The 17,841-nt window shown below is 44.7% G+C and overlaps 1 protein-coding gene across 7 annotated transcripts in view; it reads left to right on the plus strand.

Moving 5' to 3' along the window:
- Positions 1-17,841, plus strand: part of PPP1R12B (protein phosphatase 1 regulatory subunit 12B) — a 199,641-nt gene that overhangs the window by 98,312 nt on the left and 83,488 nt on the right. For all 7 annotated transcript variants that reach the window (XM_060091508.1, XM_060091509.1, XM_060091511.1 and 4 more), the window contains one exon: positions 12,956-13,046. In XM_060091508.1, the coding sequence (XP_059947491.1) occupies positions 12,956-13,046 (91 nt within the window). The remainder of the gene's footprint in view (positions 1-12,955; positions 13,047-17,841) is intronic.

The raw sequence follows: 17,841 nt of genomic DNA on the forward strand, positions 1-17,841 counted from the left end.
TTTTAGTGTAGGCAGAGAAGGTGTGTCCTGGCAGGTGGCGGTTCCTTCACGTGAGAGCAGCAGGCACAGGCCACAGCCCCCCGGGCTGCGAGGCAAGAGCCCTGGTGTGCTCTCCAGCCGAGGGCACAGCTTATGCGTCGAGGTTGCCTTTTAACTTCTGAATCGGTCCGTGTGGAGTTAGGAGGAGGCTGTCCTGCCGTTCACGCGTTCAGTGCTGTGCAAGAACTGCAGGTACGACACGAGAGAGGCCTGCCTGCCTTGTGCCCTCGAGACTGAGGACGCCAGGTACACGCCTCGGAAACCCTGAGGCCGCGTCGGGGGTGGACCCTCGAGGGCAGACTGTGTAGGCGGTGACCTGCGCGCTTGGAGAAGGCGGGTCCCGTGAGACGGGAGGCTGTGGCGGCACCTCAGGTGGCCTCAAACATGCGAAAGGTGTAGAGTGGGTTAGAGAAGTCGTGTTCTGAACGCTTACCGTACACCAGTACTCCCTAGATGCATTTAATCCTCATAGCTTTGTGAGACAAATATTATTTTCTTTAATACATACAAGAAAATTAAGGGTCAGATGACGGGCCCTGCCCACAATCACAGAGCCAGTAAGTGGCAAAGCCAGGATTCAAAACGGGGTCTTTGAGACTTCACAGCCCACATGCTCTGACCCCACCGGTCCGCGTCGGAGGAGCCGGTCTGCCCTGGGCCGTGCGATGCCGTCAGCTGGCACTGTGGGCACAGGGGTTAGGCTCTCTTGATGTTTTGTTTTTTGAAGGAAATGAGTATCTGTCTTGGGAGAAACCACTTCGAAAAACAGAGTAAATTGAAAGCTTTCCGTCCTCTCTGGAATCCGAATGGGGAATCCGGGCTTTTGGAAACCAACTGAGGCATCGTCTTGTCGGCCATCAGGCTGGTCCAGCATTCTGTGCTGGGTGCAGGGAGTTTCCCTTGGGGAGGATCGCAGAGCCGGGCACACAGTGTTTCCCAGACGGAGCAGCAAAAGCTCACTGGGGACGGGGACAGAGGCGCACCTGCCCACGTGCCTGTCCTCCCACCTTCTCATGGAGCCCCTCCTTTCCGGGCTGCCGCCTCGTCCCTTCTCCCTGTCGCTCTCGAGGGAGGGCTCTGACCCCACTCTGTCCCCCCTCTCCACCCCTCCAGCCTGCCGAATCAGAGCCCTGCCCCCTCACCCGTCCGGCGCCTTCACCACGGACCCTCCGTGCCCTTGGCCGTGGGCATCTGCCTTCTGGAACCTGTGTCTTCCACGACCTCTGGTTCCAGTCTTCCCTGCCCCTCCGTTCTTCCCCGCCGCCCCTGCTCTGCGCTCTTCCAGCCCTTCTGCCCCGGCGGGCGCCTGGGGCTTCCTGGGCTTCCTCCTCTTCTCCTCCCAGGACCCTCCGGAGCTGCTCTTGCTGCTCTGCCGCCCTCCTGCGTCACTCGGGCCTCCTTGCGGAGCTTCCCAACACCACGTGTACAACCGCGCCTGACTTCTGGCGGCCACCCAGAACTCTCGCCGTATCTGGCCATTCTTTTCCTTTCCCGCATAGTTCTTCATCTGTTTAAAGTAGTGCTGCAGGTATGCATTTCCTTTAGTTCCCAGGTCCTCTTTAGAACAAGGGTATAAACAAATAAACCAAACCACTCCTTTCCCTCTGACCCTAAAAGGCAAGGAAGAGGCTTTCTTGTTAGTTAATGGCTAAGCTGACACTAGAACCCAGGAACACCCATTCCTAGTTAGAAACGGCGAGGAAAACCGGCACTAACGCCTGGCCACTGTGGGGGCTGCGTCCTCTGCAGGAGAATTTGGTCCCTCTTGTCACCTGTCCCTTCCAGCTTGTCCGGGATGGCCGTACTGCACGTGAATGGCAACCTCTGGAGATATGAAGGCATCCTTTTCCAAGATGGAGTGTTGATGTTGGCAGACTTTTGGAAACCATCAGGGGACACTAAGAGAAGCCTAACATAAGACAATACCTCCCTCCTGATATTGCTAGGTTTGGAAAAAGAAATGTCTTGCTGCATGAATCCACACAGCTGGGGTGCCGTGGCACTAGGGGAAGAGCCCGTTTTCGTGTGGTGTGATGTCAGAAAAGCTGTGCTGGAGCCAGGCGACCAGTCCTACTCCCTTTAGGTCTCACCTGACAACGCTGTGACCTTGGATGGGTACTTTAGTGTTTCCTTGGGCCTCGGTCAGCTCTTCTGTAAAATGGGAATGATTTTATTATCCTCTACCTGAAGTCTTGAAATTAGATCATGTGACTCCTCGAACTCATAAAGTCTTTAGGCACAGGTCCGTGCTCTGTTCTTCTCTAGCTCATCCCCCTGCCCTGTAGCTGTCCCTGCGAGCCTCCAGGTTGATCTTTAGGAAGTTCTTTCTCACCTCTCCGAAATGTGCCTATGCCTGTGCCACCCCATACACAGGATGTAGTCCCAGGAATGACAGGCCCTGGTAGAGGACCAGGAGACGTTCTGCAATTAATGACCGCAGCATCCCGAGTGCCATAAAGACATACACTCAGCTTGGTTCCTGCCCCGTTTGAAGGTAACCGTTAAGTACCATTCTGTCTTCACAGGTTTTAAATGTAGGACTCCCTAAAGCTATTCCAAAAACCAGTTTCCTGTTAGCGGGTTCTGGATGAGAGATTATTCTCTCATCATTCTGGGGAAAACAGCTTTGTACTCTCCCTGGAAATCTTCTTGGTTATTTTCCTTTCATTCTTCTACTTAAAGTAGCTTTATTTTACTTAGCCCTTCAAACCTGCATGGAGAATATTTTCCTGGGCATTAAGACCGCTTCCCAATGAATTATCCATTTCTGGGAAAAATAATTAATGGGAACTCTTTATTAGACTAGGTGGGATGGATATTATAGCACCTTTCTTTTCCAAATCACGACGCAGAGCCATTAACGTGGGGATGGAAACAATGCAGCAGGAGAGGTGGTGACGCGAAAGCCACAGCCAGGCCGTCCTGAGCACTTGCGTCTGGTCCTCACAGCAACCCTGCTGATTTCTGCTCATACCTGTTGCAGCTGTTAATACCTCTGCTACGTAAGACACTTGGGTTTAGAGTGCTTAAACGTTTTATCCAAGGTCATCTAGCAAGAAGGTTGAGGAGCCAGGGTTCAAACCCGGGCAGTCCGATTCCCATGTCAGGGTACTTTATCACCACACTGTACTTGTCAGAAGACAGTCTAGGTCTTTTATCATCATGATGATGGTTTTCTTGATGTCCATTGATGATTTGCTCCAGGCATTTTGCACAGCTTCTTAAGATAAAATGAGCCGCTGTGTAGTACGTAAAGGAGCACTGTGAACTTGAGAGGCAGGGAGCAGATTATTTTTGTGTGGTCATGCTTAAATTCTCTGCTAAGTGTTTGAATTCCACTGCTCACGTAACCTCCGAGTCATAGCAAATACAGAGAAAAATGCTTCCTGCCCTCCAGGAAACAGAGTAGACAGGCGTGGTAATTAGAAGACGTCAGCACCAGAAGCCCTTCCTTGGTCACTGCATTGCGATGTTCGCCTAGTTTTGTCTGGAGGCCAGAGCAGGGATAGCTGTGAAACCACGGCTACCACTGTGCTTCTGTTGTAGGACCTTGTGGGCCGAGACCATAGTCTTTTCAGGGCAGTGAAGAGCCATGTGGTGCACAGATTCAGGAGGCCCAGATGGTGTGCTGGGTGTGGATGCGGTCTGGCACGGGCACTGCCAAGTTTTGTCTGTAAACGGCCAGATAACATACGTTTTAGGTTTTGAGGGCCATTTTGTCTCCATTGCAAATATTAAACTCTGCTGCTGTCATTGGTAAAACTTGATTTACAGAATGTGGCAGCCAGGTTTGGCTCCAGGACTACAGTTTGCTCCCCTGTCTGGGTTTAGAAGGTACAAGGCCTCAGGCTCTACTGAAGACGCAGTGTGTCCCCCAGGAAACCGTATGTTAAGATGCATCACTTCTGTGAATTTGGAATCCATACCTGGGTAAACGAAAGTGAATGAAAATGTTCCTCCCCTCCTCAAAAACATTTAAAACTCAAGTACTGGGGTTTTCTGGGTTTTGTTTTGATAGATTTTTTTTCTTACAACTTAGTAAAAGTTTCATATATTGACACAGGTTACAAAGTAATATACATAATATTCATTAAAAATAGACTGTAATATACTATATATAGGTATAGAATATACATACATAGATAAAAATCTAGGCATACGTGTAGTAGAATAAAAATGGGCTTATCTTCATGTGGTGGAATTCAGTTTATTTTTATTTTCACATGTTGATCTGTTTTCTAATTTTTTCCGGGAAAAGCATGTATGATTTCAAATATTTAAGACTCCAAGTGAGGCAAAAGGCCCGCGATGTCACCCTCAGACCTGTTTTTACCAGGTCCATCTCTCTTACTCCATAAAACTTGCCGGAGCAGGCAGTGCGATAAGCCAGTCAGAAACTTGCGCCTTCACTGTGGCGTCTGTCTAGGACGCAGAGAAGAGACAGCGGTCAAGAAGTGGTGCGGTGGGGTGCTGTGTGCGTTTGCAGGTGGAGGTGGTGTGTGAGGATGCTGGCTGGGAACCCAGGCAGCATTTCCTGCGGGGTTCGTCCTCGGTGTGCTCACCGACTCCAAGGCGGGTCCACAGCTTTGCAAGTTTGGGGACTCAGGTTTTTCCACTTCCCCCAGAGAAGAGGAATCTATTAAGGAAAGAGGCACACATACCGAACTCACAGTGGATTGAGACATGTATGGCAATTCCAGTTTACTAATCCATGTGGAGGAAAAAAATCTCTTCACATATAGCCTGGTTGGGAACTTCTGTTGCAGGCTGTGGCATATCTTTTTTTTTTTTTTTTTTTTCTTTTTGCGGTATGTGGGCCTCTCACCGTTGTGGCCTCTCCCGTTGTGGAGAACAGGCTCCGGACGCGCAGGCTCAGTGGCCATGGCTCACGGGCCCAGCCGCTCCGCGGCATATGGGATCCTCCCAGACCGGGGCACGAACCCGTGTCCCCTGCATCGGCAGGCGGACTCTTAACCACTGCGCCACCAGGGAGGCCCTGTGGCATATCTTTTAATAGACAAACTCTCCCACTGAGAATAACCAGAAAAACTGGATAAACATAAGAAAAAAAAGTCTTTGAAGGCATTAGAGAGATGGTAAGGAGGTGAGGACTTGAGGGACCCAGATCCTAGAGAGGAGGACAGCATAGGAGGCGAGCCCAGCACCCGGCTGTGCTTGTCCCCCAAGGTGCTGGCTGACCAGTGAGGCAGTGGCTACAAGGCTGAGAAGCTGGGCGAGGTTTCCAGCCATCTCTCAGTGCTTAGGGAACAGAAATGAGAGTTCAGAAACGGGGGCCCCAGTGGACACCCCAGACTTCCCCTGGGACCATCCGAGGGCTGCCTTCCAGCAGGAGGGGCTTACCAGACATGGCCAGCTCTGGAAAGACTGAAGCCCAGCTTCCAGGTGGCTCAGTCTCAGAGTGGGTGAAGGGGCTTTGCCTTACCCCATGGTTTTCACAGTGTGGTCTCCACATCAGCAGCATCACCTGAGAACTAATCAGAAATGCAGATTCCCAGACCCCCTCCACACCTGCTAAATCAGGCCTTCTGAGGGGAGAGCCTCATGAGATTTGTATTTCACAAGCCTTCCAAGTGATTCTGATGCAATGAAAGTTTGAGAACCAGTTTCTTAGCCTGACTAAGCCAGAGAAAAGAATATCCTCCTGGAGGATGACAACATCTTCCAGAGCTGCAAGTTATTACTACATTTTTTCATTAAGTTCTGGCATTAATTCTAAAATTACCAGACATACTGCATAATAAGACTGATTTACAAAAGACTAAGAGAAAATACAGACACTAGGAACAGACCCAGATATTGATTGTTATCAAATGTGGACTTTAAAATAATCATAGTAAATTACGGTTAATATGTTCAAGAAAATAGAAGACAAGGTAGAGAATTTCAATAGAGAACTGCCCTCTCTTTGGAAAGATGGAAATGCTAGAACTGAAAAATAAAATAACAAATTAAGAAATTCAATTGTAGTAAAGCAGCTGAAGAGAGGATTTGTGAACTAATTAGATTGGACAGTGGAAAACACCCAGAATGAAACCCAGAGAGAGAGGAGAATAGAAAATACAGGAAAAGGGTAGTAACTGATTGGAGGGTGGCCAGCGAGTTGTAATAGGAGTGTGCCTGTAGTTCGAGGAGGAGAGGTGAGGGGCTGGCTGCTTCTCCTGGGCACCACTTCCTCCTGACAAGTGGCTGCTCAGACTGGTTATTCAGACGTAGGCGTGTGGCCGACATTCTCTTGAAAAATGAGCAAAGAGAACCTGTCATTCTGAGTGTAGGTTGCCAATTGTAACATTTAAAGCAGAAATTAGAACTTTGGAAAACTTGTACCTGTCACTGTGGGTGATACTGTTGACTGCTTCCCAATGTGGAAAGACTGTTCTGAGACCAAAGATAACATTAGAGAACGTGGGTTTTTTTTTTAACTTCTATTATTTTTTATTGATATAATTGAAATAAAACAATCTTTTTTGGTATACAACAATGATTTGATAAGCATATTACAAAATGATCACCACAATAAATTTAGTCAAGATCTATCACCACACATATTCCTTGTGATGAGCACTTTTAAGATCTGCTCTCTTGGCAGCTTTCGAATACATAGTGTTGTTAACTATAGTCACCTTGTTGTGCATACATTCCCAGGACTTATTTATCTTATAACTGGAATTTTGTACCTTTTGACCGCCTCCACCCACTTCGCCCACACCCCCCCCCACCTCTGGCAACCACCAGTCTGTTCTCTGTACCTATGAATTCAGTTTTTTAGATTCCACATACAAATGAGATCGTACAGTATTTGTCTTTCTCTGTTTCCTTAGCATAATGCCCTCAAGGCCCATCCATGTTGTTGCAAATGGCAAGATTTCCTCTTTTTTATGACTGAATAATATTCCATTATGTATGTACCTGTGCACATGCGCGCGCGTGTGTGTGTATACACACACACATATATACGCCACATTTTCTTTATCCATTCATCTGTCAGTAGACACTTAGGTTGTTTCTATATCTTGGCAATGGTGAATAGTCCTGCTGTGAACATTGAGGTACAGATTTAGTACAGATCAAGATTGTGATTTGGTTTCCTTCAGATAAATACCCAGAAGTGGAACTGCTGGATCATATGGTGGTTCTATTTTTAATTTTTCGAGGAACCTTCATACTGTTTTCTAGAGTGGCTGCACCAATTTACATTCCCACCAGCAGTGCGTGAGGGCTCCCTTTTCTCCACACCCTCACCAACACTTGTTATTTCTTATCTAATAGCCATTTTGACAGGTGTGAGGTGACATCTCACTGTGGTTCTGATTTGCATTTCCCTGATGATTAGTGATGTTGAGCATCTTTTCACGTGCCTGTTGTCCCTCTGTATACCTTCTTCGGAAAAAGTCTGTTCAGATCCTCTGTCCATTTTTTAATCAGGTTGTTTGTTTTCTTTTGAGTTGTATGAGTTCTTTATCTAGTTTGGCTATTAACCCCTTATCAGATATATGAGTTGCAAATATTTTCTCCCATTCAGTAGGTTGCCTTATTGTTTTGTTGCTGATTTTCTTTGCTGTGCAGAAGCAAAAAGTTTGATGAAGTCCCACTTGTGCATTTTTGTTTTTGGTGTCAAATCCAAAAAATCATTGCCAAAACTGATGTTAAGGAGCTTAAACCGTATGTTTAAGAATGTGATTTTTAAAATTACTGTTGCATAATGAAATGTGTCACCATTTGGGAGATTTTACCAAAGACACACCTGGGTAAGACATTCCATCCAAAGTACAAGATAGACCACTGGATTTCAGCATAACAGAATATGGAAATTCTGTTAACATCATTTCAGATTCCACATTGTGACTAACCTTGAAGAAAGTACCACTTGTGTTTGACTATAGCATCAAAGAAGACTGTCCACAATTATCTGAAAAAGCTATTCTAACACTCTTTGCTTTTCCAACTACATATCTGTACAGGACTGGATATTTTTAATATATTTTAACTAAAACAACATATTGCAGCATATCGAATGCAGAAATGTATATGAGAATCGGGCTGTTTTCTATTAAGCCAACATTAAAGAAATTTACAAAAATGTAAAATAATGCCACTCTTACTAAATTTTTTTGTTGTAGAAAATTTAGTTATTTTCCATAAAAGATAAGTTATTGATGTTAACATTGTAATAGGGCTATCATTTTCAGATGAATTAATAAACACATGTTTAATTTCTCAACTTTACTGCCTAATAAGGTAAATATTAATAGATATACCCCACATAAGCAAAAGTTTGGGGATCCTCAATAATTTTTTAAAATATAAAAGGGTCCTCAGACCAAACAGTTTGAGAACCGTTGCTGTAGGTACAAGTAGACCTAATTTTATTGTGCTTCACATTATCGCTTCCAGATACTGCGTTGTTCACAAATTCAAGGTTGGTGGCAGCCTGTGTCGAACAAGTCTCTCGGCGCCATTTTTCCAACAGCATCTGGTCACTTCATGTCTCTGTGTCACATTTGGTTATTCTCACAATATTTCAAACTTTTTCATTATTGTATTTGTTATGATATCTGTGATCAGTGATATTTGATGTTACTATTGTAGTTGTTTGGGGTGCCACACACCACACCCATATGAAGCCACAAACTTAATCAACAAATGCTGTATTTTTACTGCTCTACCCAGCAGCGGTTCCCCTGTCCCTCTCCCTCTCTTTGGGCCTCCCTATTCCCTGAGACACAACAATACTGAAATTAGGCCAATTAATAACCCTACAAGGGTCTCTAAGTATTCAAGTGAAAGGAAGAGTTGCACATCTCTCACTTGAAATCAAAAACTAGAAATTATTACCCTTAGTGAGGAAGGCACGTGGAAAGCCAAGATAGGCCTAAAGCTGGGCCTCTTGCACCAAACAGTTAGCCAAGCTGGAAATGCAAAGGAAAAGTTCTTGAAGGAAATTAAAAGTGCTACTTCGGTGAACACACAAATGATGAGAAAGCGAAACAGCCTTATCACTGATATAGAGAAAGTCTGCATGGTCTGGATAGAAGATCAAACCAGAAACAACAAAGCCTCATCCAGAGCAAGGCCCTAACTCTCTTCAGTTCCATGAAGGCTGAAAGCGGTGGGGAAGCTGCAGAAGAAAAACTTGAAGCTTAGCAGAGGTTGATTCATGAGGTTTAAGGAAAGATGCATTCTCAATAACATAAAAGTGCAAGGTGAAGCAACAGGTGCTGATGTAGAAGCTGCAGCACGTTATCCAGAAGGTCCAGCTAAGATAATTCATGAAAGTGGCTGCACTAAACAAGAGATTTTCAGTGTAGGTTAAACAGCCTTCTATTGGGAGATGCCATCCAGGACTTCCGTAGTTAGAGAGCGGACGTCAATGCCTGGCTTCAAAGGACAGGCTGACTCTCCTGTTAGGGGCTAATGCAGCTGGTGACTTTCCGTTGAAGCCAATGCTCATTGACCATTCCGAAAATCCTAGGGCCCTTAAGAATTATGCTACATCTACTCTGCCTGTGCTCTGTAAATGGAACAACAAAGCCTGGATGACAGCACACCTGTTTACAACATGGTTTACTGAATACTTTAAGCCCACTGTTGAGACCTACTGCTCGGAAAAAAAGAGGACTCAAAATACTACTGCTCATTGACGGTGCACCGGCTGTCACCCAGGAGCTCTGATAGAGGTGGACAGTGAGACTCAGGTTGGTTTCATGCCTGCAAACACAACATCTGTCCTGCAGCCTGTGGATCAGGGCGTAACTTTCAAGCCTTAACGTTTAAGAAAAACATTTCGGGGACTTCCCTAGTGGTGCAGTGGGTAAGAATCCGCCTGCCAGTACAGACGACACAGGTTCGATCCCTGGTCCAGGAAGATCCCACATGCCGCAGAGCAACTAAGCCTGTGTGCCACAACTACTGAGCCTGTGCTCTCGAGCCTGTGAGCCACAACTACTGAGCCCTTTCGCCACAACTACGGAAGCCCACGTGCCTCGAGCCCGTGCTCTGCAACAAAGAGAAGCCACTGCAATGAGAAGTCTGTGCTCTGCAATGAAGAGTAGCCCCCGCTCACCGCAACTAGAGAAGAGCCCACGCGCAGCAACGAAGACCCAGTGTGGCCAAAGATAAATAAATAAATTTATGAACAAAGAAAAAAAGAAATACATTTCATCAGGCTCTAGCTGCCATAGATGGTGACTCCTCTGATGGATCTGGGCAAAGTCAATTGAAAACCCTCTGGAAAGGAATCACCATTCTAGATGCCATTAAGAACATTTGTGATTCATGGGAAGAGATCAGAATATCCACCTTAACAGGAGTTTGGAAGAAGTAGATTCCAACCCTCATGGATGACTTCAAGGGGTTCAAGGCTCCAGTGGAGGAGGTAACTGCAGATTTGGTGGAGAAAGCAAGAGAAATAGAATTAGACATGGGGGCCTGAAGATGTGACTGAATTGCTGCAATCTAATGATACAACTTGAAGGATGAGGAGTTGCTTCTTACGGGTGACCAAAGAACGTGGTTTCTTATAGCACCAGTTACAGTAGCGAAGACGTGGAAGCAACCTAAATGTCCATCGACAGATGAATGGATAAAGAAGATGTGGTACATATAGACAATGGAATCTCACTCAGCCATAAAAAAGAATGAAATAATGCCGTTCACAGCAACATGGATGGACCTAGAGATTGTCATACTAGGTGAAGTAAGCTAGACAAAGACAGATACCATATGACACCACTTGTATGTGGAATCTTTAAAAAAATAAAAAAAAGATACAAATGAACTTATATACAAAACAGAAATAGACTCACAGACATAGAAAACAAACTTATGGTTACTGAAGGGGAAGGGTAGGAGTAAATTAGGAGTTTGGGATCAACATGTACACACTACTACACATAAAACAGATAAACAATAAGGACTACTGTGTAGTACAGGGAACTCTATACTCAATATTTTATAATAACCTGTAAGGGAAAAGCATCTGAAAAAGAATAGATATATGTATATGTATAACTGAATCACTTTGCTATACACTTGAAACTAACACACGTTGTAAATCAGCTATACTCCAATTAAAAAAATAAAATTTAAAGAAAAACTGGTTTTTTGCAATGGACTCCTGGTGAAGATACTGTGAAGGTTATTAAGATGACAACAAAGGATTTAGAATATTACATAACTTAGTTGATAAAGTAGGGGCAGGATTTGAGAGGATTGACTCCAGTCTTGAAAGAAGTTCTACTGTGCGTAAAATGGTATCAGCCAGCATCGCAGGCTACAGAGAAATCGTTCATGAAGGGAAGAGTCAGTCAACGAGGCAAACGTCACTGCTGTCTTCTTCCAAGACATCACCACGGCCACCCCAGCCCTCAGCAACCGCCATCCTGACCGGTGAGCCGCCAGCAACATCAAGGCAAGACCCTCCACCAGCAAAAAGATTACAGCTTGCTGAAGGCTCAGATGATGGCTAGCGTTTTTAACAATATTTTTTAATTAAAGTATGTACCTTGTTTTTTTAAGATATGCTATTGCACACTTACTATAGTATAGCATAAACATAATTTTTATATGTACTGGACAACCAAAAATTTCACATGACTGTATTGCAAGATTCACTTTATTGTGGTGGTCTGGAACTGACCTTGCAGTATCTCTGAGATATGCTTGTATTACAGTGACAATTAAAATGTATTATTAGGATATTATGAACCGTTTTGTGGTACTGAATATGAAAATATAGATAATATTCCTTGAAAAACAAATATTACCAAAACAGAAAATCTGAATAGGCCTAATTCTATTAAAGAAATTGAAACCCTTATTTAAAACCTTCCCGTAAAGAACACTCTAAATCCAGATGGTTCTATTGGTGAACGCTTCCAGTTATTTAAGGAGGAAATGACCCCAGTCTTACACAGATTCTCAAAGGAAATAGACAAGGAGAAAACACTTCCCAACTTTCATAACTTTAATTTCAAGACTGGCTGGGTTATTATAAGGGGAAATTACAGGCCAGTTTCTTGCATGAACACGGATGGAGGAATCCTAAAGTAAATAATACTGAATCTATATAAAAAGTAAATCTATGTAAATGATGATACATCATGATTAAGTTGAGCTTATCCCAAGCATTTAGGGTGGTTTTATCATTCAAAAATTGTTCAGTGTAATTCTCCATATTAACAGAAGAAAGAAGGAAATGATAATCTCAGTATACAGGGAAGAAAAGCCTATGATAAAGTTCGAACACTAATGATTAAAAAACGAAACAGGGCCTCCCTGGTGGCGCAGTGGTTGAGAGTCCGCCTGCCGATGCAGGGGATACGGGTTCGTGCCCCGGTCTGGGAGGATCCCATATGCCGCGGAGCGGCTGGGCCCGTGAGCCATGGCCGCTGGGCCTGCGCATCCGGAGCCTGTGCTCCGCAACGGGAGAGGCCACAACAGTGAGAGGCCCACATACCGCAAAAAGAAAAAAAAAAAAAAAAAAATGAAACAAATAACAACAAGCCCCTCCTAGCCCACTCCCATGGGCGGGGAAGGGGTTGCCTTCACTTGAGCAGCATCTGCAGTGTCTTCGCCAGAAACTGTCTCTCTGAAGGCAGGAGCGAAGCAGGGAAGCGATTGTCATCACTGCTAGCCAGAGCGCGGAGGCAAGAAATGAAATAAAAAGTCTAAGGATGGGAAAGAGGAAAGAAAATTCTCATTTTACAGTTATAGATGGTGTGATGCTGCACGAACACTAATACGTTTACAGATAATGTCTTGGCTTATGTAATGTTCACTGATAGGCTGTCGGGTTGAGTCGGCCTGACTTCATCTTAGCTCACAGAAATCCCCTCGGTGTGCAGACGCACCTGCTGTCCCCCAGGGCCTTACCTCTGGTGTGACTTCTTCCCCGCAGGTCGTATCTGACTCCTGTACGGGATGAGGAAGCAGAGTCCTTACGGAAAGCGCGCTCCAGACAAGCTCGGCAGACTCGAAGGTCTACCCAAGTGAGTGTGACCTCCGTGTTTAAGTCCTTTTTTGTCTGTCTGCCTTTCCACTGGAAGTACAATTAAACAATGATAAAACGTGTGCCTTATTCCAGCCATTGTAGTGAAAGCTTTCCTGTTACATCTTACACTGCATAGAATCAGATGAATTCATAGCTACATATACCCCCTCTCGCTCCTGTTCTTCAGGCGCAGAGGAGGTTTCTCTCCTTCCCTAAGACTAATCATTCCATGTGTGCTTAAGGCCCACACCTTAATTCCTGCAGGAGAACAGTCTGGCACAATCTCAGAGTGTTAACCATAGAGTTACCATGGGACCCAGCCATGCTGCTCCTGGGTGTGTACTCGAGAAATAAAGCGGGCTTCTACAGAAAAGCCCTACACAGATATTTATAACAGCATTATTCACAGGAGCCAGAAACCCAAATTCAGTGTCATCTCTGGCCAGAGTTAGCTTGCTGTATAGACCAAAATTACGTGTGGAGTGTGCAGGTTCGCTGGAGGGCTGAGCCCTGGGCTCCCGGCAGCGTCAAGGTCAGCATTGTGTGGCTGGTGGTGCCCCAGTGAGTGTTGGGCAGTGGGCCCAAGTGGGGCCATTGCACAGACCAAATAAATGAAGCAGCTAACAAAACTGAAAAAAACCCTCACAGATTTCCATTGATTTGAATAAAAAGAAATGAAGGCCTGAGGCACGTTAATGCTGCCATGTGGATGAACCTTAAGAGAAAGTTATGCTGCATGAAAGAAACCTGGCGTGATTCCATTTGTAAGAAACTGTCCAGAACAGGCAGACCCAGAGACGTAGAAAGTGGATTAGTATTTGCTGGGGCTGGAGAGAGGGAGGAATGGGGAGTGACCACTAAGGGTGTGGGGTTTCCTTCTTTCTGGGGTGATGAAATGTCCTGAAATTAGATGGGGGTTTTGCACAGCTCCGTGAATATACTAGAAAACAGCGAATTGTACTGTTTAGAAGGGTGGATCTTACGATATGTGGATTATGTTTCAATAATGATATTATAAAAAGAAAAAAGAAGAGTCCCTCAGGGAAGCTTTGAAGTAAGGAAGACACGATCTACATGATATTTTGCAAAAGTCGCCGTGCAGAGAACTGCTGGGAGTGGTGAAGCCTGGAGGCCCGTGGGAAGCTGTTCCTTAGCTGAGCTGGAGGTGACAGCCATACGGCAGCAACAGTTGAGGGAGGCTGTGACTGGGCGTCAAGGAAGCAGAGGAGGATGAGCCGGGCAGCAGAACCGAGGAGCAGCCAGAGGGCTGAGGGAGCAACCAGGAGATGGAACACAAGGGACTGAAAGGCAGTCTCCAGTGAAGAGGGGAAGCCCCGCAGCTTCAGCTGCTACAGACGCCCAGCAGGAGAGCTGAGGACTGAGAAGGGGACCTTATGCGTAGCCCCCGAAGTGCCCTTGTGTCGTTCCTGACCCTCCAGGGTCGGGCGGGTGCCGTCCTGTGTAGTCATTGCCACAGCTGTTACTGCTTGTGCTTGATGGTGGTTTGTTTCCCCAGAGGATGTAACCCCCACGAGGGCCAGACAAGCATTTGTTTTGGTTTGGTTTATGGTGGCAGACTATACGTAACATGCAACTTAATATTTTAGCCATTTTTAAGCATACGATTCATCGGCATTAAATGCATTCACATCATTGTGCAGTCATCAGCACCGTCCATCTCCAGAACAGCTTTCGTCTCCCCAGACTGAACCTGTCTACCCGTTACACAGCTCCCTCTCTCCCCACAGCTCCTGGCAACACCGTTCTACTTTTCATCTCTCTGACCTTGACTCTAGGTAGCTCATGTGAGTGGAATCCCACAGTTTTTGTCTTTGTTGTGACTGGCTTGTTTCACTCAGTGTAATGTCTTCAAGGTTCATCCATGTGGTAGCACGTGTCAGAATTTCCTTCCTTTGTAAGAGGCTGAATAATATCTTGTCGTCTGTTTAGACCACATTTGGTTCATCCGTCGTCCGTTGATGGACACTGAGGTTGCTTCCACCTTTTGGCTGCTGTGAACAGTCTTGCTGTGAACATCGGTGTGCAAATATCTCATCAGACCCTGCTTTTAGTTCTTTTGGGTATAGACCCAGAAATAGAAAAGGCTGGATTATATGTTTCTGTCTTAATACTTACTTTCCATTATACTCATCTGTTTTCTTATGTCTTTTCCATTAGATTATGGTTCTTGAGTACAGGAATCATTTGATTCGTCTTTGTAGTCCCAGTGCTTAAAAACGCAGTAACTTTTTATTAAGAGAATGAGTGAACAAATTAGCTAACAGTTACCTTACGGCTTTGGAACTTCCCTCTTCTGAGGACGTGAGCATATGACTACTTGAGTTAAGAATCAACTCACTCTCTTCCTAACCCTTTTCCCCCTTCTCCTCCGGATGTCTCCTCATTATTTCCTTTTTTTCTGTACTACTGCTCCTATGAGCCTGGGGAAAATTTTAATTCGTGGAATGTCTTAAGATTATACGCTACGGCTTCCCTGGTGGTGCAGTGGTTGAGAGTCCGCCTGCCGATGCAGGGGACACGGGTTCGTGCCCCAGTCCTGGAGGATCCCACATGCCGTGGAGCGGCTGGGCCCGTGAGCCATGGCCCCTGAGCCTGTGCGTCTGGAACCTGTGCTCCGCAACGGGAGAGGCCACAACAGTGAGAGGCCCGCGTACCGCAAAAAAAAAAAAAAAAAAAAAAAGATTATATGCCATTTATAGTTATAAAACATTGGCTGTACTCCCTGTGTTGAAAATATATCCTTGTAGCTTATTTTATGCATAATAAGTTGTACCTCTTAATCCCCTGCCCCAGTATTTCCCTCCACCTTCCCTCTCCCTCTGGCAACCACTGGTTTTTTCTCTATATCTGTGAGTCTGTGTCTTTTTTGTTATATTCACTAATTTATTTTTTTTTTTAGATCCCATGTAGAAGTGATATCTTACAGTATTTGTCCTCTGACTTTTTTCGCTCAGCATGATACACTCCAGATCCATCCATGTTGTTGCAAATGGCAAAATTTCATGCCAATGGCTAATACTCCATATATGTATGTATGCATATATGGAGTATGTGTATATACGTGTGTGTCTGTGTATGTCTCACGTCTTCTGTATCCATGCATCTGTTGATAGACAGCTAGATGGCTTCCATATCTTGGCAGTTGTAAATAATGCTGCCGTGAATATTGGGGTGCATGTGTCTTTTCGAATTAGTGTTTTTGGTTTTTTCAGATATATGCCCAGGAGTGGAATTGCTGGATCATATGGGAGTTCTATTTGTAGTTTACCGAAGATCCTCTATACTGTTTTCCACAGTGGGTGCACCAGTGTACACTCCCATCAACAGTCTACTAGGGTTCCCTTTTCTCTGCATTCTCACCAACATTTGTCATTTATGGTCTTTCTGATGACAGCCATTCTGACAGGTGTGAGGTGACATCTCATTGTGGTTTTGATTTGCATTTTCCTGGTGATGAGTGATGTTGAGCATCTTTTCATGTACCTGTTGGCCATCTGTATGTCTTCTTTGGAAAAATGTCTATTCAGGTCTTCAGCCCATTTTTAAATTGGCTTGTTGTTTTTTTGATATTGAGTTGTATGAGCTGTTTATATATTTTGGAGATTAACCCCTTATTGGTCATATCATTTGCAAATATTTTCTCCCATTCAGTCTTTCCCATTTGTCTTTTCATTTTGTTGATGGTTTCCTTTACTGTGCAAAAACTTTTAAGTTTCATTAGGTCCCATTTGCTTATTTTTGTTTTTGTTTCCTTGCCGTAGGAGACAGATCCAAAAAAACATTGCTGTGATTTATGTCAAGGAGTGTTCTGCCTATGTGTTCTCCTAGGAGAAATTCTACTAACTTTGGGTTTTGTTTATTCTTCTTTTTCTAATTCCTTTAGGTTAAGGTTAGGTTGTTTATTTGAGATTTTTCTTGTTTCCTGAGAGGGCTGTATTGCTATAAACTTCCCTCTTAGAATTGCTTTGCAGCATCCCGAAGATCTTGGAACACTGTGTTTTCATTTCATTTGTCTCCAGGTATATTTTGAATTCTTCTTTGATTTTTTCAGTGATCCATTGGTTGTTTAGTAGCATTTTGTTTGGGCCACACATGTTTGTTTTCTGTGGTTTTTATTCTTGTAGTTGATTTCTAGTCTCATAGCCTTGTGGTTGGAAAAGATGCTTGATATGATTGCAGCCTTCTTAAATGTACTGTGACTTGTTTCATGATATAGCACAGATGTATCCTGGAGAATATGCATTTGAAAAGAATGTGTATTCTGCTGCTTTTGGATGGAATATTCTCTATATATGTCTATTAAGTCCATCTGGTCTAATGTGTCATTTAAGGCCAGAGTTTCCTTACTGATTTTTTGTGTGGATGATCTGTCCATTGATGTAAGTGAGGTGTTAAAGTCCCCTACTATTTTTGTGTTACTGTTGATTTCTCCCTTTATGTCTATTAATATTTGCTTTAGGGCTTCCCTGGTGGCGCAGTGGTTGAGAGTCCACCTGCCGATGCAGGGGACGTGGGTTCATGCCCCGGTCCGGGAAGGTCCCACATGCCCCGGAGCGGCTAGGCCCATGAGCCATGGCCGCTGAGCCTGCACGTTCAGAGCCTGTGCTCCGCAACGGGAGAGGCCACAACAGTGAGAGGCCCGCGTACCGCAAAAAAAAAAAAAAAATTTGCTTTATTCATTTAGGTGCTCCTATGTTGGGTGCAAATATATTTTCAATTGTTAATCTTCTTGGATTCATCCCTTGATTATTATGTGCTGTCCTTCTTTGTCT

The sequence above is a fragment of the Mesoplodon densirostris genome, chromosome 2 (assembly GCF_025265405.1).
Source record: "Mesoplodon densirostris isolate mMesDen1 chromosome 2, mMesDen1 primary haplotype, whole genome shotgun sequence".
Classification (NCBI taxonomy): domain Eukaryota; kingdom Metazoa; phylum Chordata; class Mammalia; order Artiodactyla; family Ziphiidae; genus Mesoplodon; species Mesoplodon densirostris.